General features: G+C 51.9%; 2 protein-coding genes across 2 annotated transcripts in view; one reads left to right on the top strand and one right to left on the bottom strand.

The window, feature by feature from the left end:
- The window catches only part of LOC138373172 (uncharacterized), a 31,245-nt gene extending 11,619 nt beyond the window's left edge, over nucleotides 1-19,626 (top strand). Inside the window, exon 2 of the mRNA XM_069339195.1 lies at nucleotides 18,953-19,626. Within this exon, the coding sequence (XP_069195296.1) occupies nucleotides 18,953-19,626 (674 nt within the window). The remainder of the gene's footprint in view (nucleotides 1-18,952) is intronic.
- Nucleotides 19,627-20,895: 1,269 nt separating this feature from the next.
- On the bottom strand, nucleotides 20,896-22,858 carry LOC138373171 (uncharacterized). The gene is made up of 2 exons (XM_069339194.1): nucleotides 22,792-22,858; nucleotides 20,896-22,304 (listed from the first exon to the last, which is right to left on the bottom strand). Exons 1-2 carry the CDS (start codon nucleotides 22,856-22,858, stop codon nucleotides 20,896-20,898), a joined length of 1,476 nt encoding a protein of 491 aa, XP_069195295.1.
- Between the last annotated feature and the right edge of the window lie 511 nt (nucleotides 22,859-23,369).

Raw genomic sequence — 23,369 nt, 5'->3', positions numbered from 1 at the left:
TTTTTGTTCTAGGTAGCGAATCTTAAACAACAATCAAATAACAGTTATATAGAGGTGTTGAACAATCGTCACCAAGATGTATTAGATACAGTACTGTGCCCTGGAGGACAGAGGCTTCATTACGAAAGCTCCAGATTTTCCTTACTTTTTCCTTTCATGTAATGTGTGTCAGACGATTCATCTCCGTACTGTTCCAGTACTATTTATTTTTTGTGCACATTTTATGTGCTATTACACTAATATTGCGTTTATCTAGGACTTTCACAAAGTCTGTCCATATTTCGTTGTAAAGCCATAAATGGTTTTATTTAATAATTCACATACAACGCGTCAGTCACACATGTTGATGGCCCCAGGCAGTCGGTCTTAACAAGTAACAAAAGTAAAGTTACTTGTTCAACGTGTGAACGAGTAACACATTTTCAAGTGTTACTTGGTTGTGTTGTTTCCATCAAATAAGCCGCTGTCTAGGTGTGGCAGGAAGATAGCCAGAAGCTATCTCCTCGTAAGCGGAGTCTGGCTCCTGGCTCCCCCTTAAATACCCGTGGAACTGTATATTTGAGAGACAGAATAACTATTGCTAGATAGCTACTACAGAGAGTTCCCAGCAGCCCAGACTGGCCGTCCCAGGCCAGTATAGGGGAACTGTGTGGGCCGCACCACCTCTCCTCCTCTCTACAAAACCTTGTCTCAGAGACATTGGTAAGTGTATTGTAAGGTAGACATATATTGTGTCTTCCAATTTACGTGTTGTGTGATTTTCAGGGTTTCCAAAATATCCATGACTATATAACAGTCTTCAACTGGCTGTGAGAGGCATAAAATATCCCGTTTTTTAACCCATGTTGGACCACGAGTGCGCAGTTGCTGTATTTTGTATCCTCAGAGCTATGATTATGTTGTGAGTCGCTGTATCTTGTATCATACTCAGAACTAAGATGTTCTGCGTCTTACAACTATAATTTTGCGACTGATTTCCTGCTGTCATTGAGAAGTGATGCCGTTTTAAAAATTTTGTTTTGTAATTTTCAAGAATGTAAATGATATCTAGACCGTTTCCATGCGGCCTTCAGGAACTGTGATGTTCCTTTTTGTTTCTTAATTGCTAACGAGTGACATCTATAATATGAGTCAAGGATGGTGAGGAGGATGGTGAGGAGCTGATGAGGAAGGCTAATATGTTTAGTGGTTTGTGACCGCTTATTGACTACTTCTCAGACTGTATTGTTGAATGTATTGATCAGTGAATGTTTCATCCCTTGTAATTCTTACCACAAAAATCTACAATTGAAATACCCAAGTCCACCCTACAAATAGAAAATACTCGCACACACAACCCACTCGTACAAATACCCACACCCATACCAACACAATACCCACACCCACATTCCCACCCACACAATACCCGCAGGATAACCAGATCACTTCGACTGGGCGAACCGTAAAGGTTGAGAAAAAATTAAAGATGTCAGGAAAGAGCTGAACTATTAATTAAAGATCCGAACTGTGTGGGAAAACACGGAAACCATTTAAGAGTCGTCGAGGCCAGATGACCGGTTGAGATGCTGAGGGAGGGAGGTGGGTGTGTGTGTGTGTGTGTGGGGGGGGGGGGAGGTGGGGGGGGAGGTGGGGGGGGAGGTGGGGGGGGAGGTGGGGGGGGAGGTGGGGGGGAGGTGGGGGGGGGGGAGGTGGGTGAGTGTGGGAAGGAAGGGGGGGGGGAATGTTGACAGCCACTAGGATGGCTGACAGCCACTAATATATCTGACAGCCTCTAGGATAGCTGACAGCCACTAATATATCTGACAGCCTCTAGGACGGCTGACAGCCACTAGGAAGGCTGACAGCCACTAAGATAACTGACAGTCACTAAGATAACTGACAGCCACTAGGACGGCTGACAGCCACTAGGACATCACGATGCAATAGACATAATATAAAAAAAAATATTCCATAATTTTCTGGATACAAACGTGGCAACCAGCAGGAATATTCATGACAATGTTTAGTTAATATTCTAGAGTGCATGTTTCCTGATGTTTGAAAATTACAGAAAGTTCCATAAACCAATTGTATCCGTCGCGTTTCATATTAAAAGCTATATAAAAATACAATAAATATTAAAACTGATTAAAATCCTGCTATCTCGGTTCTTCCATTTTCTATGTAAAACTGATTTTTGTTCTCTGGGGGCCTCCTTTTTGTTCTATTTTTCGTGCTTAATACTTTGATTTTTTTGTATTTCTGATTTTCATGAGTATTTTTAGAAAATGGAACTTATCTTGTACCACTTCTGACGTTAATAAAAAGCCTTCTATTTTTACGTTGATTTTTTTTCTCTCTCTTTCCTTTTTAAAAAAAAGTTCCGTTTTGACGAGAATTTTTTCTATGAATCAGATTTTTCGTTAGTGTCAGTTATACTTTTTATCTTAATACTTTTGTCCCATGTCATTCTTTTCTACCCATTTTCACCTCTCTGGTTTTTCATACACTCCTGGTTCGCTTTCTCTCTCTCTCTCTCTCTCTCTCTCTCTCTCTCTATCTCTCTCTCTCTCTCTCTTGTTTAAAGCCATACGATATACTCTTATACCCTTTCTCTTCTACCATTTACTCTTTTCGTAGTCCGTTTTATTATCTCTTATTACTCTCCTCTCATTTCGTTATCTTCCTCACCTATTAGCTCCTCATTTATTCATTACTATCTTCCACATCATTGTTTCATTCTAGTATATGTTTAATTTTATTTTCCTTCTAACTATCTCCTATTTTATAGCAGAAATTTCTTAATTTTCGCCACCTATTTCTGAACGGCCTCCTTCTCCATCTCCGTTTTCTTTTCTTTATCCTCCTCTTCTTCCTCCGCTTCCCTGTCCTCCTCCGTCTCATCCTTAGTCTACTCTCTCCTACTTGACTTTTTTTTATTCATCTTCGTTATCGCTTCCCACTGTTGTAATTATTCCTCCTTCCGCGCCTTCTGTAACTTTCCCTCACTCCCCCTCGCTTTCTCTCCCTTCCCCTCGCTTTCTCTCCCTTCCCTCGCTTTCTCTCTCCCTCCCCTCGCTTTCTCTCTCCCTTCCCCTCGCTTTCTCTCTCCCTTCCCCTCGCTTTCTCTCCCTTCCCTTCGCTTTCTCTCCCTTCCCTCACTTTCTCTCCCTTCCCTCGTTTTCTCTCCCTTCACTTCCCTCTACCAGAGGTCCTCATCACGTACTATCACAGGTTGGGGGGGAGGGGGGACGGAGGGAGGGGGAGGGGGTAGAGGTAGGGGGTTAGGGAGGGGGGATAGGCAACAACGCCAGTCACCGATTATTAATACCGGCGCGCGATTTACCGTTGCCAATATCGCGAGGGCGAAACAACGAGGCGGCGTGAAAGGGGCGATTTGCGCTAATAAGAGCGAGATGGACGACATTCCTCCGCTGGCGATTTATTCCTGATGATCGTAAGTGCCGCAAGCGACTTCCCCCCCCCCCCTCCCCCCCCCCCTCCCCCCCCCCTCCCTAGGGCGACATCCCCCCCCCTCTCTTCCAAGAGCGACATCATCCCCTTCCGTAGGGGAGACATCCCCCTTGAACATCAGAGAAACCCTCCTTCCTGTGCCCCGGAGACCCCCCCCCCCACCACCCACCCCTCTACAACACTCTAGGTTGAGTGGTCATTGGCAGAGCTCTGGATGATTCGGTAATTATTTTCGTGGAATACAGGGGGGTGATCGAGAGGTTAGAGGGAAAAGGGACGTAATTAAATAAGTGACAGGTGGACAGGAGTGAGATAGGGGGAGGGGGGACCTGGGAGATGTAGTGTAGGTTCACCAATGACGGGAAGGTAGACTTCTCTACCTGAGATGGAGACGAGAACTTAGATGATGAAAGCCGGAATGGACAAAAAGGGAGAATTACTCTGCAAAGCAACCTACAGAGGATGAGAAGAGAAGAGAGAGAGGGATTTTCTGAATAAAAAATGGATAATAAAGAATAATAGTAAAACAAGAGGGAGTAGTAGTATAAGGATGGTAAAGGACTTCTCCGAATACACAGATAATTTTGTTTATATAAATAATATATTATATATAAACATATTCTGCTTAAACCAAATACATCGGGCGCCTTACGTACGAGGTCGAGGGAGTTGAACACAAATACAACGGAATTACACTAAAACTACAATACGCAACGCACGAGGGCATATGTGCGTAGATCACAGCTAATCCTATCCCAACCAATGTCTAGATATATCCCGAGCACCAAAAGGAACGGTCAAATAGGAGGCGACAGCACTCTGCGGTACAAACAGAACTACATCACGCTTAGTCAGTCTCATATTCATTAGACAGAAAATATACTTTAGTACTGGGTTAAACCAGGCAAGGAGAGAGAGAGAAAGGGAGGGAATGGGAGGGAGAGGGATGGAGAGAGAGAAAGGGAGAGAGGGAGAGGGAGGGAGTAAGGAAACAGAGATCAGCTACATCTACATTACCTCTAATCAACATATGATAACATAGGGTAAGAGCTGCCTGGATATTCGTACCAAAGAGCACTAAGCCCATTAATTACGACTACACAGCACTCGCAAGGGATAAGACCACAAGGATTTAGGATAGGACGGAGGAAAGGAATAATTCCTATTCCTATATATATTGCGCATGCTTGTTGTGTGTGTGTGTGTGTGTGTGTGTGTGTTTGTGTGTGTGTGTGTGTGTGTGTGTGTGTGTGTGTGTGTGTGTGTGTGTGTGTGTGTGTGTGTGTGTGTGTGCGTGCGTCAGAATACAGCACATATATCACCCTCGAAGTAAACATTTGCAGACGTGTATAATACAAATTGTAATCAAATCTAAGACATGAAAACGCTTGCATGTGAGTAATTCGCCCGTGCGCTCTGCACGATAATTACTGACGATACCTTGCATGGTGATGATTATCGCAATTATTCTTAATGCAACTTGGAATATTCTTCCAGGTGAGGAACCTGTGACGTGGATTATTCTACCAGGTGAGGATCCTCTGACGTGGATTATTCTACCAGGTGAGGATCCTCTGACGTGGATTATTCTACCAGGTGAGGATCCTCTGACGTGGATTATTCTACCAGGTGAGGATCCTCTGACGTGGATTATTCTACCAGGTGAGGATCCTCTGACGTGGATTATTCTACCAGGTGAGGAACCTGTGACGTGGATTATTCTACCAGGTGAGGATCCTCTGACGTGGATTATTCTACCAGGTGAGGATCCTCTGACGTGGATTATTCTGCCAGGTGAGGATCCTCTGACGTGGATTATTCTACCAGGTGAGGATCCTCTGACGTGGATTATTCTACCAGGTGAGGATCCTCTGACGTGGATTATTCTACCAGGTAAGGATCCTCTGACGTGGATTATTCTACCAGGTGAGGAACCTGTTACGTAGCTTATTAGCATGGTAGAGATACCCGGCGGTGCCCGGGACAGTCTCTCTCTCTCTCTCCCTCTCCCCCACCCCCCATTCCATCCCTAACCCCCACATCCCTCCTCTTACCCCATATTTTCTCGCCTCACCAATCTTTTCTTTCCCTTCCGTTCCTCCTCTTTTCCTCCTCCAGTTCTTTTCCATCACCCCCTTCTCTCAGAAAATTTATTAAGAAGCACTGAAACAACTCTATGGTAAGCACACCAAATATTTCACAACTTACAACAAAATTTCCATGGGGAATTTATAAATGTTAATATTTGTTAAAGTATTAATCTTAGGCCGACTCCAATCAGCCTATGTCCGTGCCATACCCCAGACTATTTCCCTTGCAAAGCTGGGTGAGGCTAGCCGCAAGCGTCTATCCTAAAACCTTGGACAGACAGACAAGCGAGCAAACAGACATTCTCTCTTACAGAAACAAATTTTTTGACCTGCTTTGTAACTCTGTTTATTGTGACTCTACTGTTTTTGTTATCAGATTCATCCTTATTGTAGCAGTTTAATTAGGCTTTTATCGTCATTTATAATATATTATCGTCATTAATTTTTATTTATGCTTTCATCATCATTATTAGAAGTAAAATCGTTACCACTGATAGCAGAGTATAAGTGTTATTAGTATTACTGGTAATGGTAGCATTATCATCAGTAGTAGTAGTAGTAATAGAAACAGTAGTAATGGAAGCATTATCACTGTGGTATGAAGACTGGCAGTCATTAGAGTAAGTAAAGCTCAACCATCACTACGTAGCGTGATACGCCGACCTAGAGGTAACTGGAGGCATGTTCAACAGAGGGGTTACTCACCAAGGGGTTACTCACCAGAGGGGTTACTCACACACGTGTGTGAGTAACCGGCATTACGCACCTTTAGTTGTGGGTCAATGGTTGGTTACTATACAGAGTTGCCTTGTAATATGGTTCCAGTTCTTTATAGCTGTTGAAACAGTCACGCTTCTTAACTCATAAACTCATAAGCCATGTACTCACCTAATTGTGCTTGCGGGGGTTGAGCTCTGGCTCTTTGGTCCCGCCTCTCAACCGTCAATCAACTGGTGTACAGTTGTGTGTGTGGTGTACATGTGTGGTGTACATGTGTGGTGTACATATGTGTGTGTGTGTGTGTGTGTGTGTGTGTGTGTAAATATGTACTTTGTGTTCCAGTCGACCTTACATACCAGTGCGTATTTTAGCCCCGGGTGAAAACACAGCTATACAGCGACCAGCCAAGGGGACCCCCACCTCAAGTAATGGCATCTTGCATTATTAATACACAATATATTGTTCGTTCCATTTTTAAAAGCTGTAATGAACTGCAAACAACCGGTAGTCAATTAGGCTTCCGAAACACACACACACACACACACGCACAAGTGTGTGTGGAGTGTGTTCAAGTTTAGATATGATAGAGCCCAATAGGCTCAGGATCCTGTACACCAGTTGATTGACAGTTCAGAGACGAGACCAAAGAGACAGAGCTCAACCCCCACAAGCACAACTAGGTAAGTATACAACACACACACACACACACACATGTAACGTGAAAACTGTTTAGTATATAATTAGCCATAATGCCAATATGTTTACTACTTGGATGGATTAGGGCGGATATCAGCGAGAACCCAGGAGTAAATAAAGCAGCAATATATTAAAAAGTTCCCATTTCGGAGGATGGTTAATATAAAAGGATTTAACTATTTTTAATTAACACATTTAGATCCATGTGCATTTGTGCAGCTGCCCCAGACTATATGAAGGGGAGTAGAGTGTCAACAAACTAGCTACGTGATAGTGCTAGCTACGTCATGCTTAAAATCCCCATCACACAGGATGGTTAGTCATACAGAGGCACGTGATCAGTAGTCTGCACTGGCAGACTCTGGGAGCATTATGAGGATATCATCATCAACACAAGAGTGAATAAGGCAGCAGTGATACTAGAAGTCCCCATTTCGCAGGATGGTTAGTCATACAGAAAATCTAAGGTAGTGGATTGCCGCATTCTAGTGTCTCGCCCATATTCACAAATTTGGCGATAATTATATAGAATACAATAAATACAACCTATCCACAAAGTTTCCACACCCCTTACCTCCCATAGGCATACAGCAGTCTGGGTGATCAGCTACCATTTCATCTTCAACCACATTCCCTAACAACCAAAAGTTCGTCAGGATCATTTAATGATAATTTAATTTAATAATACAAGGAATAATGAAAAGAATATATTAATATTAATGTTTTTTATTTCACAGAAAAAATCACAGTAACGTGATATATCAATGAGAACATCCACCGGAGCCGTGATGGGGATTCGAACCCATGCGATGGATGTGTCGTGGCACAGCAGGCCAGAGGGCGTCTGGGAACACCCAGTGCATAGGTTCGAGTCTCATCAAGGGCCTTGTGGATTTATTCATTATTATTATTATTATTATTATTATTATTGTCCTTCTCCCTCGGAATTCACTCGTTCTTCAAACTTAATCACAACAATGTTTTTCTTCAACTCCGGTTCCGCAATGGGGAATAAACACCCACAGTGTGGAACACCCACAGGTGTGGAACACCCACAGTGTGGAACACCCACAGTGTGGAACACCCACAGTGTGGAACACCCACAGGTGTGGAACACCCACAGTGTGGAACACCCACAGTGTGGAACACCCACAGTGTGGAACACCCACAGTGTGGAACACCCACAGTGTGGAACACCCACAGTATGGAACACCCACAGTGTGGAACACCCACAGTATGGAACACCCACAGTGTGGAACACCCACAGTGTGGAACACCCCACAGTGTGGAACACCCACAGTGTGGATCACCCCACAGTGTGGAACACCCACAGTGTGGATCACCCACAGTGTGGAACACCCACAGTGTGGAACACCCACAGTGTGGAACACCCACAGTATGGAACACCCACAGTGTGGAACACCCACAGTATGGAACACCCACAGTGTGGAACACCCACAGTGTGGAACACCCCACAGTGTGGAACACCCACAGTGTGGATCACCCACAGTGTGGAACACCCACAGTGTGGAACACCCACAGTGTGGAACACCCACCGTGTGCAACACCCACAGTGTGGAACACCCACAGTGTAGAACACCCACAGTGTGCAACACCCACAGTGTGGAACACCCACAGTGTGGAACACCCCACAGTGTGGAACACCCACAGTGTGGAACACCCACAGTGCGGAACACCCACAGTGCGGAACACCCACAGTGTGGAACACCCACAGTGTGGAACACCCACAGTGTGGAACACCCACAGTGTGGAACACCCACAGTGCGGAACACCCACAGTGTGGAACACCCACAGTGTGGAACACACACAGTGTGGAACACCCCACAGTGTGGAACACCCAGTGTGGAACACCCACAGTGTGGAACACCCACAGTGTGGAACACCCCAAAGTGTGGAACACCCACAGTGTGGAACACCCACAGTGTGGAACACCCACAGTGTGGAACACCCACAGTGCGGAACACCCACAGTGCGGAACACCCACAGTGTGTAACACCCACAGTGTGGAACACCCACAGTGTGGAACACCCACATTGTGGAACACCCACAGTGCGGAACACCCACAGTGCGGAACACCCACAGTGCGGAACACCCACAGTGTGGAACACCCAGTGTGGAACACCCACATTGTGGAACACCCACAGTGCGGAACACCCACAGTGCGGAACACCCACAGTGTGGAACACCCACAGTGTGGAACACCCACAGTGCGGAACACCCACAGTGCGGAACACCCACAGTGTGGAACACCCACAGTGTGGAACACCCACAGTGCGGAACACCCACACTGTGGAACACCCAGAGTGTGGAACACCCAGAGTGTGGAACACCCACAGTGCGGAACACCCACAGTGCGGAACACCCACAGTGCGGAACACCCACAGTGTGGAACACCCACAGTGTGGAACACCCACAGTGCGGAACACCCACAGTGTGGAACACCCACAGTGTGGAACACCCACAGTGCGGATCACCCACAGTGTGGAACACCCACAGTGTGGAACACCCACAGTGCGGAACACCCACAGTATGGAACACCCACAGTATGGAACACCCACAGTGTGGAACACCCACAGTATGGAACACCCACAGTGTGGAACACCCACAGTGTGGAACACCCACAGTGTGGAACACCCACAGTGTGGAACACCCACAGTATGGAACACCCACAGTGTGGAACACCCACAGTATGGAACACCCACAGTGTGGAACACCCACAGTGTGGAACACCCCACAGTGTGGAACACCCACAGTGTGGATCACCCCACAGTGTGGAACACCCACAGTGTGGATCACCCACAGTGTGGAACACCCACAGTGTGGAACACCCACAGTGTGGAACACCCACAGTATGGAACACCCACAGTGTGGAACACCCACAGTATGGAACACCCACAGTGTGGAACACCCACAGTGTGGAACACCCCACAGTGTGGAACACCCACAGTGTGGATCACCCACAGTGTGGAACACCCACAGTGTGGAACACCCACAGTGTGGAACACCCACCGTGTGCAACACCCACAGTGTGGAACACCCACAGTGTAGAACACCCACAGTGTGCAACACCCACAGTGTGGAACACCCACAGTGTGGAACACCCCACAGTGTGGAACACCCCACAGTGTGGAACACCCACAGTGTGGAACACCCACAGTGCGGAACACCCACAGTGCGGAACACCCACAGTGTGGAACACCCACAGTGTGGAACACCCACAGTGTGGAACACCCACAGTGTGGAACACCCACAGTGCGGAACACCCACAGTGTGGAACACCCACAGTGTGGAACACACACAGTGTGGAACACCCCACAGTGTGGAACACCCAGTGTGGAACACCCACAGTGTGGAACACCCACAGTGTGGAACACCCCAAAGTGTGGAACACCCACAGTGTGGAACACCCACAGTGTGGAACACCCACAGTGTGGAACACCCACAGTGCGGAACACCCACAGTGCGGAACACCCACAGTGTGTAACACCCACAGTGTGGAACACCCACAGTGTGGAACACCCACATTGTGGAACACCCACAGTGCGGAACACCCACAGTGCGGAACACCCACAGTGCGGAACACCCACAGTGTGGAACACCCACAGTGTGGAACACCCACATTGTGGAACACCCACAGTGCGGAACACCCACAGTGCGGAACACCCACAGTGTGGAACACCCACAGTGTGGAACACCCACAGTGCGGAACACCCACAGTGCGGAACACCCACAGTGTGGAACACCCACAGTGTGGAACACCCACAGTGCGGAACACCCACACTGTGGAACACCCACAGTGCGGAACACCCACAGTGCGGAACACCCACAGTGCGGAACACCCACAGTGCGGAACACCCACAGTGCGGAACACCCACAGTGCGGAACACCCACAGTGTGGAACACCCACAGTGTGGAACACCCACAGTGCGGAACACCCACAGTGTGGAACACCCACAGTGTGGAACACCCACAGTGCGGATCACCCACAGTGTGGAACACCCACAGTGTGGAACACCCACAGTGCGGAACACCCACAGTGTGGAACACCCACAGTGCGGAACACCCACAGTGCGGAACACCCACAGTGCGGAACACCCACAGTGCGGAACACCCACAGTGTGGAACACCCACAGTGTGGAACACCCACAGTGCGGAACACCCACAGTGTGGAACACCCACAGTGTGGAACACCCACAGTGTGGAACACCCACAGTGTGGAACACCCACACTGTGGAACACCCACAGTGTGGAACACCCACAGTGTGGAACACCCACAGTGTGGAACACCCACAGTGTGGAACACCCACAGTGTGGAACACCCACAGCGTGGAACACCCACAGTGTGGAACACCCACAGTGTGGAACACCCACAGTGTGGAACACCCACAGTGTGGAACACCCACAGTGCGGAACACCCACAGTGTGGAACACCCACACTGTGGAACACCCACAGTGTGGAACACCCACAGTGTGGAACACCCACAGTGTGGAACACCCACAGTGTGGAACACCCACAGTGTGGAACACTCACAGTGTGGAACACCCACAGTGTGGAACACCCACAGTGTGGAACACCCACAGTGTGGAACACTCACAGTGTGGAACACCCACAGTGTGGAACACTCACAGTGTGGAACACCCACAGTGTGGAACACCCACAGTGTGGAACACCCACAGTGTGGAACACCCACAGTGCGGAACACCCACAGTGTGGAACACCCACACTGTGGAACACCCACAGTGTGGAACACCCACAGTGTGGAACACCCACAGTGTGGAACACCCACAGTGTGGAACACTCACAGTGTGGAACACCCACAGTGTGGAACACTCACAGTGTGGAACACCCACACTGTGGAACACCCACAGTGTGGAACACCCACAGTGCGGAACACCCACAGTGTGGAACACCCACAGTGTGGAACACCCACAGTGTGGAACACCCACAGTGTGGAACACCCACAGTGTGGAACACCCACAGTGTGGAACACCCACAGTGTGGAACACCCACAGTGCGGAACACCCACAGTGTGGAACACCCACAGTGTGGAACACCCACAGTGTGGAACACCCCATAAAGCGAAAGATACATTTCCGGTACATAATTTGCATAATTTAAAAGTCAAGCAACTTGACCTTAATTTATGTAATTTTTTGGGGGGCACACAAAATAACTACCCCCTCCCCCCCCCCCCCCCTACCCCCTACCCCCACGTTGTCAAGCATTCATATAAGCAATTTACTCGTGAATTTGTGAAAAATATAATTAAGGCTTGTCTTCCCTGCACCTCCCTCCCCCCCCCCCCAAAAAAAAATACTACCCCCCCCCCCAAAAAAAAAAACTAATCAAATTATGTTGTTACTGCCTCGTCTAGTATTAATAATTACACTAAACGCGATTACATCGTGTTGACTATCCAGCGAATACCTGTTTTCGGGTAATGATAATACGCGCCTGTATGATATAACTCATCAATTACAATGCAATTATTGTACAATTATCATATAGCTAATCCAGCATTGGAGAGTTGTTTATAAATTTGCATTTGGTATTTCCCGTGGTCAGTGGGGGGGGATGGGGGGTTGTTTGGCTCGTTACTGCTAATGGGTTGATCCAGAGTTACGAGCGTGTGTTTCGCTTGCTATTTGTGGCTATAGGATCGGGCTCTCTCAGCTCCTGGGCTCCGTTTTTCTAGCCATCAGTTGTCTAACATAGTAAATTTACCCAGGATTGTTGCAGCTCCCAGGTACCTGTTTACGGTCAGATGAACTGAAGCATCGTGTGAAAGAAATTCTGCACATATGTTTCTGCCGCGACCAGGAATTGAACCCCGGGACCCTTTGGACAACAACATTCTGTGTGTGTGTGTGTGTGTGTGTGTGTGTGTGTGTGTGTGTGTGTGTGTGTGTGTGTGTGTGTGTGTGTGTGTGTGTGTGTGTGTGTATTCACCTAATTGTGCTTGCGGGGTTGAACTCTGCTCTTTCGGCACGCCTCTCAACTGTCAATCAACTGTTTCTACTACTACTACTACTATTTTTTTCCTCGGCGCACACACACACACACACACCCCAGGAAGCAGCCCGTGACAGCTGACTAACTCCCAGGTACCTATTTACTGCTAGGTAACAGAGGCATAGGGTGAAAGAAACTCTGCCCATCGTTTCTCGCCGGCGCCCGGGATCGATCCCGGGACCACAGGATCACGTGTAGCATGCTGTCGGCTCGGCCACCAGCTCCCTCGGAGCCGGTGGCCATGTTTGTGTGTGTGCGTGTACGTGTGTACGTGTGTGTGTGTACGTGTGTGTACGCACGAGTAAATCCCTTCCCTAAAAGCCAATTTACGAAATGCCAAGCCAAGAGATGTTTTCATTCTGAGTTCTTTAATAAATGCCAGGTAAAAAAAAAAAAATACTACTTGGAGAGAACGGAAATTAATCCCGACATAACTTAACAGTTCCCTCGACGATAAAGTTTCAGCCGAAAAAGAATATATATATAACTACCAACTTGCAAGAAACATGATGCAACGTTCACCTTTTTATTTGTTTACTTGCATATACAGAAAGGTATATGTATATGCATATATACATATGTATGTATGTATACATATATATAAAGGTATACGTCCAGGTATAGTGGGGGAGGGTTGAACTTCCTCCAGACATGACAGGGTAAAAATGAACCAATACAACATATCTTTCAGAACAAAATGGTTCAATAGAAGTTCTTTTCATTTATAAAGTTTTAAATCCTTGCGTCTTACCCTTTATCTTGTTATTTTTCATCTTGGCTTGTCTCTGGCCTCCACTATCGACTAAGTGGCTGCCAGAGGCGTTAACCTTCGGACAATAAACTTGATCACCGCGCTCTATCGCTTCCCTTATCGCTGACAGTCTCTAATGGCGGGGCGTCCTGGTGGCGGTGGTGGCGGGGCGTCCTGGTGGCGGTGGTGGCGGGGCGTCCTGGTGGCGGTGGTGGCGGGGCGTCCTGGTGGTGGTGGTGGTGGTGACGGGGCGTCCTGATGGTGGTGGTGGTGGCGGGGCGTCCTGGTGGCGGTGGTGGCGGGGCGTCCTGGTGGTGGTGGTGGTGGTGACGGGGCGTCCTGATGGTGGTGGTGGTGGCGGGGCGTCCTGGTGGCGGTGGTGGCGGGGCGTCCTGGTGGCGGGGCGTCCTGGTGGCGGTGGTGGCGGGGCTTCCTGGTGGTGGTGGTGGTGGTGGTGGTGGCGGGGCGTCCTGGTGGTGGTGGTGGTGGTGGTGGCGGGGCGTCCTGGTGGTGGTGGTGGTGGTGGTGGCGGGGCGTCCTGGTGGTGGTGGTGGTGGCGGGGCGTCCTGGTGGTGGTGGTGGTGGCGGGGCGTCCTGGTGGTGGTGGCGGTGGCGGGGCGTCCTGGTGGTGGTGGTGGCGGGGCGTCCTGGTGGTGGTGGTGGTGGCGGGGCGTCCTGGTGGTGGTGGCGGTGGCGGGGCGTCCTGGTGGTGGTGGTGGCGGGGCGTCCTGGTGGTGGTGGTGGTGGCGGGGCGTCCTGGTGGTGGTGGTGGTGGCGGGGCGTCCTGGTGGTGGTGGTGGTGGTGGGGCGTCCTGGTGGTGGTGGTGGTGGTGGGGCGTCCTGGTGGTGGTGGTGGTGGCGGGGCGTCCTGGTGGTGGTGGTGGCGGGGCGTCCTGGTGGTGGTGGTGGTGGCGGGGCGTCCTGGTGGTGGTGGTGGTGGCGGGGCGTCCTGGTGGTGGTGGTGGCGGGGCGTCCTGGTGGTGGTGGTGGTGGCGGGGCGTCCTGGTGGTGGTGGTGGTGGTGGTGGGGCGTCCTGGTGGTGGTGGTGGTGGCGGGGCGTCCTGGTGGTGGTGGTGGTGGTGGTGGTGGTGGTGGTGGCGGGGCGTCCTGGTGGCGGTGGTGGCGGGGCGTCCTGGTGGTGGTGGTGGCGGGGCGTCCTGGTGGTGGTGGTGGTGGTGGTGGTGTTGGTGGTGGTGGTGGTGGCGGGGCGTCCTGGTGGCGGTGGTGGCGGGGCGTCCTGGTGGTGGTGGTGGCGGGGCGTCCTGGTGGTGGTGGCGGGGCGTCCTGGTGGTGGTGGTGGTGGGGCGTCCTGGTGGTGGTGGTGGTGGTGGGGCGTCCTGGTGGTGGTGGTGGCGGGGCGTCCTGGTGGTGGTGGTGGTGGTGGTGGTGGTGGTGGTGGCGGAGCGTCCTGGTGGCGGTGGTGGCGGGGCGTCCTGGTGGTGGTGGTGGTGGTGGTGGTGGTGGTGGTGGCGGGGCGTCCTGGTGGCGGTGGTGGCGGGGCGTCCTGGTGGTGGTGGTGGTGGGGCGTCCTGGTGGCGGTGGTGGCGGGGCGTCCTGGTGGTGGTGGTGGCGGGGCGTCCTGGTGGTGGTGGTGGCGGGGCGTCCTGGTGGTGGTGGTGGCGGAGCGTCCTGGTGGTGGTGGTGGCGGGGCGTCCTGGTGGTGGTGGTGGCGGAGCGTCCTGGTGGTGGTGGTGGCGGGGCGTCCTGGTGGTGGTGGTGGCGGAGCGTCCTGGTGGTGGTGGTGGCGGTGGTGGCGGGGCGTCCTGGTGGTGGTGGTGGCGGGGCGTCCTGGTGGTGGTGGTGGCGGGGCGTCCTGGTGGTGGTGGTGGCGGGGCGTCCTGGTGGTGGTGGTGGCGGGGCGTCCTGGTGGTGGTGGTGGCGGGGCGTCCTGGTGGTGGTGGTGGCGGGGCGTCCTGGTGGTGGTGGTGGTGGCGGGGCGTCCTGGTGGCGGTGGTGGCGGGGCGTCCTGGTGGCGGGGCGTCCTGGTGGCGGTGGTGGCGGGGCGTCCTGGTGGCGGGGCGTCCTGGTGGTGGTGGTGGCGGGGCGTCCTGGTGGCGGTGGTGGCGGGGCGTCCTGGTGGTGGTGGTGGTGGTGGCGGGGCGTCCTGGTGGCGGTGGTGGCGGGGCGTCCTGGTGGCGGTGGTGGCGGGGCGTCCTGGTGGTGGTGGCGGGGCGTCCTGGTGGTGGTGGTGGTGGCGGGGCGTCCTGACGGTGGTGGTGGTGGTGGTGGTGGTTTTGGGGCGTCCTGACGGTGGTGGTGGTGGCGGGGTGTCCTGGTGGTGGTGGTGGTGGGGCGTCCTGGTGGCGGTGGTGGTGGCGGGGCGTCCTGGTGGTGGTGGTGGCGGGGCGTCCTGGTGGTGGTGGTGGTGGTGGTGGCGGGGCGTCCTGGTGGTGGTGGTGGCGGTGGTGGCGGTGGTGGTGGTGGTGGCGGTGGTGGTGGCGGGGCGTCCTGGTGGCGGTGGTGGCGGGGCGTCCTGGTGGTGGTGGTGGCGGGGCGTCCTGGTGGTGGTGGTGGCGGGGCGTCCTGGTGGTGGTGGTGGCGGTGGTGGCGGTGGTGGCGGGGCGTCCTGGTGGTGGTGGTGGCGGGGCGTCCTGGTGGTGGTGGTGGCGGGGCGTCCTGGTGGTGGTGGTGGTGGCGGGGCGTCCTGGTGGTGGTGGTGGTGGCGGGGCGTCCTGGTGGTGGTGGTGGCGGTGGTGGCGGGGCGTCCTGGTGGTGGTGGTGGCGGTGGTGGCGGGGCGTCCTGGTGGCGGTGGTGGCGGGGCGTCCTGGTGGTGGTGGTGGTGGTGGTGGCGGGGCGTCCTGGTGGTGGTGGTGGTGGCGGGGCGTCCTGGTGGTGGTGGTGGCGGTGGTGGCGGTGGTGGTGGTGGCGGTGGTGGCGGGGCGTCCTGGTGGTGGTGGTGGTGGCGGGGCGTCCTGGTGGTGGTGGTGGCGGTGGTGGCGGTGGTGGTGGTGGTGGTGGGGCGTCCTGGTGGTGGTGGTGGCGGGGCGTCCTGGTGGCGGTGGTGGCGGGGCGTCCTGGTGGTGGTGGTGGCGGGGCGTCCTGGTGGCGTTGGCGGCGGGGCGTCCTGACGGTGGTGGTGGCGGGGCGTCCTGGTGGCGGTGGTGGCGGGGCGTCCTGACGGTGGTGGTGGCGGGGCGTCCTGACGGTGGTGGTGGTGGTGGTGGGGCGTCCTGGTGGTGGTGGTGGCGGGGCGTCCTGGTGGTGGTGGCGGGGCGTCCTGACGGTGGTGGTGGCGGGGCGTCCTGACGGTGGTGGTGGTGGTGGGGCGTCCTGGTGGTGGTGGTGGTGGTGGTGGGCGTCTGGTGGTGGTGGTGGTGGGGCGTCCTGGTGGTTATGGTGGTGGTGGTGGGGCGTCCTGGTGGTTATGGTGGTGGTGGCGGGGCGTCCTGACGGTGGTGGTGGTGGCGGGGAGTCCTGGTGGTGGTGGCGGGTGTCCTGGTGGTGGTGGTGGTGGCGGGGCGTCCTGGTGGTGGTGGTGGCGGGGCGTCCTGGTGGTGGTGGCGGGGCGTCCTGGTGGTGGTGGTGGTGGCGGGGCGTCCTGACGGTGGTGGTGGTGGTGGCGGGGCGTCCTGACGGTGGTGGTGGTGGTGGCGGGGCGTCCTGACGGTGGTGGTGGTGGTGGCGGGGCGTCCTGACGGTGGTGGTGGTGGTGGTGGTGGCGGGGCGTCCTGGTGGCGGTGGAGGCGGGGCGTCCTGGTGGCGGTGGTGGTGGCGGGGCGTCCTGGTGGCGGTGGTGGTGGCGGGGCGTCCTGGTGGCGGCGGTGGCGGCGGGGCTTCCTGGCGGCGACATTCTGAACCACCGAACAACACAAAACTTTGTCTGGTGTCGATAATAAATTAACGAAAAAGGCAATAATCTTATTTATATAAAAAAACAAAGTTGACTCAACAACCGTTACTGATACCGTTAACAACAACGGAACTGCCGTTGGCGAATTACTGCAAACGCCCAAATGTGGCGTATTTTTTCTTTTATATCTTTAACTACAGATTTCTCCCACCTCGGAATCCTGAATTTCGGACATATATGTTTCCCATTAGTTTCCTAAAAACCTTTCCTTCGTAAGGCGGGCGGTGAGCAGTTTACCCAAATGGTGAGACGAGCAGTTTACCCAAGTGGTGAGGCGAGGAGTTTACCCAAATGGTGAGACGAGCAGTTTACCCAAGTGGTGAGGCGAGGAGTTTACCCAAGTGGTGAGACGAGGAGTTTACCCAAGTGGTGAGACGAGGAGTTTACCCAAGTGGTGAGACGAGGAGTTTACCCAAGTGGTGAGACGAGGAGTTTACCCAAGTGGTGAGACGAGGAGTTTACCCATGTGGTGAGACGAGGAGTTTACCCAAGTGGTGAGGCGAGGAGTTTACCCAAGTGGTGAGACGAGGGGTTTACCCAAGTGGTGAGACGAGGAGTTTACCCAAGTGGTGAGACGAGGAGTTTACCCAAGTGGTGAGACGAGGAGTTTACCCATGTGGTGAGACGAGGAGTTTACCCAAGTGGTGAGGCGAGCAGTTTACCCAAGTGGTGAGACGAGGGGTTTACCCAAGTGGTGAGACGAGGAGTTTACCCAAGTGGTGAGACGAGGAGTTTACCCAAGTGGTGAGACGAGGAGTTTACCCATGTGGTGAGACGAGGAGTTTACCCAAGTGGTGAGGCGAGCAGTTTACCCAAGTGGTGAGGCGAGCAGTTTACCCAAGTGGTGAAGCGAGCAGTTTACCCAAGTGGTGAGGCGAGCACTGGTACAGCAGCAATAGAAGTGGATGGAACAGGAAGGAACATATCGTGACTGTTTATGCGCGCACAAAGAGAGAGAGAAAGAGAGAGAAAGAGAGAGAAAGAGAGAGAGAGAGAGAGAGAGAGAGAGAGAGAGAGAGAGAGAGAGAGAGAGAGAGAGAGAGAGAGAGAGAGAGAGAGAGAGAGAGAGAGAGCAAGGAAAATATTATTCCCCAGCATGCTTCACAAGAGGATTTCTTTGCCACTTGACACAAAAAAAGTAAACACTTAAAACTCTCACTTGATTGTCGCTCTGTGTATACCGTTAACAGCCGGACACAACGGCCGTTAACGGTCCGTATCTTCGTCTGTTCGTTCACCTGTGGTGGACAGAACAGATTTTCCTGCACTAATATGCGTTTAAGGTAATTAAATAAAATTAACTTTTATAACGTAACAGACACCGGTCAGTCTAAATGGGATATAGACTAACCTCAAGACTGGCTCCTTCATCCACTACGAACACACAAGGACCTCAAAAACCCTCCTCCAACTGTTCCAAATACATCTGCTGACCTCAAAAACCCTCCTCCAACTGTTCTAAATACATCTGCGGACCTCAAAAACCCTCCTCCAACCGTTCCAAATACATCTGCTGACCTCAAAAACCCTCCTCCAACTGTTCCAAATACATCTGCTGACCTCAAAAACCCTCCTCCAACTGTTCTAAATACATCTGCGGACCTCAAAAACCCTCCTCCAACCGTTCCAAATACATCTGCTGACCTTAAAAACCCTCCTCCAACTGTTCTAAATACATCTGCGGACCTCAAAAACCCTCCTCCAACTGTTCCATATACATCTGCGGACCTCAAAAACCCTCCTCCAACTGTTCTAAATACATCTGCGGACCTCAAAAACCCTCCTCCAACTGTTCCATATACATCTGCGGACCTCAAAAACCCTCCTCCAACTGTTCCATATACATCTGCGGACCTCAAAAACCCTCCTCCAACTGTTCTAAATACATCTGCGGACCTCAAAAACCCTCCTCCAACCGTTCCAAATACATCTGCGGACCTCGTAAAACCTTCCCCCAACACCTTTGCTCAGGCAAATCTAATAAAACTTTTTCTTAACGCCTCTAAAATAAACTGGCCAGCTCTAAGCTAACAAAAACCGAATCTTTCCTTACTTTAGAGGAGTGGTGGAGGAAGGGGTAATGCAACAGGGAAGGAAAAGTAATAGAAGAAGGAAGTGGAGTAATGAAGAGGGGGGGAAGGGAAGTAATGAAGAGGGGGGAAGGGAAGTAATGAAGAGGAGAAGGGGAGTACTGTAACATCAGATGGATAATCTTGGAAGATGAGAGAAGGGAGAATAATGCAAGATGGGAGAGTGGAGGGAGTAACGCAAGAAGAAGGGGGGAGGCAGAGGAGGAAAAGGTAGTAGAGGAGAGATAGAGAATAGAGGTGGAACCACTAAGAGGAGACTGAAATTGGGTGAAAAATAAAACTGAACCACTGACTCACGAAGTCACGAGGAGCGTATGTGTGTTCGACTGTTGCTATTGCTGCTAAACTTGCTGTTTTTTCTGTCGGAATTGTGACGCAGTTTTGCTGCTGTTCGCGTCGAATGAATTCTGTATTGCCGTTATGTCAACCTCCCTAATGGTTCTAGCCACAGGTGATTTTGCTGCAGCGTTTCTGCTGTGAACGGATAATTTTGCTACCGTCGTTGTGTTCACGCAGCCTTGGCTGCAGGTGTAGGGACACACCTGCAGCGCACGCAGGTCTGGCCCACAGCAGGCGCCCACACCTGCTATTTACCTCGTCCCTACTAATGAGTGCTGCCTTTGGTCCTCGGCACAAAAGCTTCGGACGATCACAAACAAACTTTTACAGAGACTCCCGGGATAAGAGATGCGCTTAGGGGGAGGAGGAGGAAGAGGAGGCTAACCGACAGCAGTGCCCAAGAGCTCCTCCCCCATCTGCTCCACATGGTATCCTCGACCTTACTGCGTTATTCCCCCAAGTCCCCTGTCTTCCCCCTCACCCCCTCCCCTTACCCAGCGAGCCTACTCTACAACTTCATTATTCCCGGCATTACTAATCAAATCTAACTTTTTTTTCCTTTTAATTTTTTCTACTTAAGTTTTCAGGTAATTTTCCCATTCTCTGGATATGGATAATTATAACTGCGGATTATTAGACCTGTGAGAAAATAAAAATGCTTTCATGCTTGCGCTGTTTCAGCATTTCAAACACGGCTAAGCAGATGATCTACATGTTTGTATTCTACCTGCATTATGCTATCTTGTATCCTGTATTCTATTTTTCTTCTATTTAGTTGTATTCTATCTTCGCTTGTCATTCTTAAACATATATTGTTTTAATTCTGGAAAGTACAAACCCTTATGACGATGTTGGTATAACTCAAGAAGGTTCAGTGCTGTGGATGACGCTTGCTTGTAGCAACGGTGTGACGCCTGCTTGTAGCAACGGTGTGACGCTTGCTTGTAGCAACGGTGTGACGCTTGCTAGTAGCAACGGTGTGACGCTTGCTTGTAGCAACGGTGTGACGCCTGCTTGTAGCAACGGTGTGACGCCTGCTTGTAGCAACGGTGTGACGCTTGCTTGTAGCAACGGTGTGACGCTTGCTTGTAGCAACGGTGTGACGCTTGCTAGTAGCAACGGTGTGACGCTTGCTAGTAGCAACGGTGTGACGCTTGCTTGTAGCAACGGTGTGACGCTTGCTAGTAGCAACGGTGTGACGCTTGCTTGTAGCAACGGTGTGACGCTTGCTAGTAGCAACGGTGTGACGCTTGCTTGTAGCAACGGTGTGACGCTTGCTTGTAGCAACGGTGTGACGCCTGCTTGTAGCAACGGTGTGACGCTTGCTTGTAGCAACGGTGTGACGCTTGCTTGTAGCAACGGTGTGACGCTTGCTTGTAGCAACGGTGTGACGCTTGCTTGTAGCAACGGTGTGACGCCTGCTTGTAGCAACGGTGTGACGCCTGCTTGTAGCAACGGTGTGACGCTTGCTTGTAGCAACGGTGTGACGCTTGCTTGTAGCAACGGTGTGACGCTTGCTAGTAGCAACGGTGTGACGCTTGCTAGTAGCAACGGTGTGACGCTTGCTTGTAGCAACGGTGTGACGCTTGCTTGTAGCAACGGTGTGACGCTTGCTTGTAGCAACGGTGTGACGCTTGCTTGTAGCAACGATGTGACGCTTGCTTGTAGCAACGGTGTGACGCTTGCTAGTAGCAACGGTGTGACGCTTGCTTGTAGCAACGGTGTGACGCTTGCTTGTAGCAACGGTGTGACGCCTGCTTGTAGCAACGGTGTGACGCTTGCTTGTAGCAACGGTGTGACGCCTGCTTGTAGCAACGGTGTGACGCCTGCTTGTAGCAACGGTGTGACGCCTGCTTGTAGCAACGGTGTGACGCCTGCTTGTAGCAACGGTGTGACGCTTGCTTGTAGCAACGGTGTGACGCCTGCTTGTAGCAACGGTGTGACGCCTGCTTGTAGCAACGGTGTGACGCTTGCTTGTAGCAACGGTGTGACGCCTGCTTGTAGCAACGGTGTGACGCCTGCTTGTAGCAACGGTGTGACGCTTGCTTGTAGCAACGGTGTGACGCTTGCTAGTAGCAACGGTGTGACGCTTGCTAGTAGCAACGGTGTGACGCCTGCTTGTAGCAACGGTGTGACGCTTGCTTGTAGCAACGGTGTGACGCCTGCTTGTAGCAACGGTGTGACGCTTGCTAGTAGCAACAGTGTGACGCTTGCTAGTAGCAACGGTGTGACGCTTGCTTGTAGAAGCGGGCGTCACACCATTTCTGTGTGTCCGTGCCTCTGACGACCTAAAATAACCTGGTTTTTCTCCCTTAAACAACCCCCCCCCCCCGCGCTGGGCCTCTCGTAATCAGTAATACTGTCCTAGTGATTTGTTGTGGTCTACAAATTAATTTAATTCTTGCCAAATGTCTTTCAAAAGACTTCCTTGTGTTACGAGAGAACTCTTCCATCTGGACAGTGTCACATCTATATACTCCAAGTTGGTTGTCTGGCGAGTCTACCAGCCCGTTCTCTCAACTAATGCGTCTCATTTTGTACGTTCTGGTGGCCAACGAACAAATTATAATGTAATATAAAAAAGTAACGGCTCGCAAAAACTCACGTTTTCTATGTCTCGGTAGGTAGGTAGCTAAAAATAAAAAAAATCCCCATCATACAGGATGGCTAGTCATAGAGAGGCCTGTGATCAGTGGTCTGAAATGGCAAACTTTGGGTGCATTATGAGGATATCCTCAAGAGCTAATGATTGCAACGCTCCAGGTACCGCATGCAAGGGCGGGGTCTGAAAGGTCTAATAACTGGGCATTCGGTGATGTAGTGTGGGAGATCATGCCGCAGTTCCTGCTCACAGAGTTTGTACCTGGAGTGCTCAGGATTGGGAGATCCGTCACCTGTAGCCACCTGCCACAGGTAATGGTAACCCAACCTGATCCTGGCAACCACTGTGTCGCACAGTCTGGCCCACGTTTTGTGCTGCCCAAAGGCGTATGCCTTTCCGTTGGAGACTTTCAGCGCCGTGGAGAGGGGGGACCTGCTGCCTGGGTAACAGCTTCTCCCCCGTATCAACCTACCCTGGCTTTGCGCCCTGGAGAGGCCACTCCAGACCAGGCCGACATCAGAGCGCAACTCCATAGTCTCCTGAGACTGATGGATGCCTACTATACACAGGTATAGCATCTAAATTCATAGAGCTTTGTACTGGTGCTTTCAATCGTAAATGTCTTACGTTCGAATTTAACCATATATAATCTTATCATTGTGACCTTTGCTTTCTACAGTCTTAGTTGTAGACATACTATGCGCTGTTCAGTGCCATAGCTCTCATTTTGAGACTTAGATGAG

This window comes from Procambarus clarkii, chromosome 41 (genome assembly GCF_040958095.1).
Source record: "Procambarus clarkii isolate CNS0578487 chromosome 41, FALCON_Pclarkii_2.0, whole genome shotgun sequence".
NCBI lineage: Eukaryota > Metazoa > Arthropoda > Malacostraca > Decapoda > Cambaridae > Procambarus > Procambarus clarkii.
This window is presented reverse-complemented; position numbering and strand designations above follow the sequence as displayed.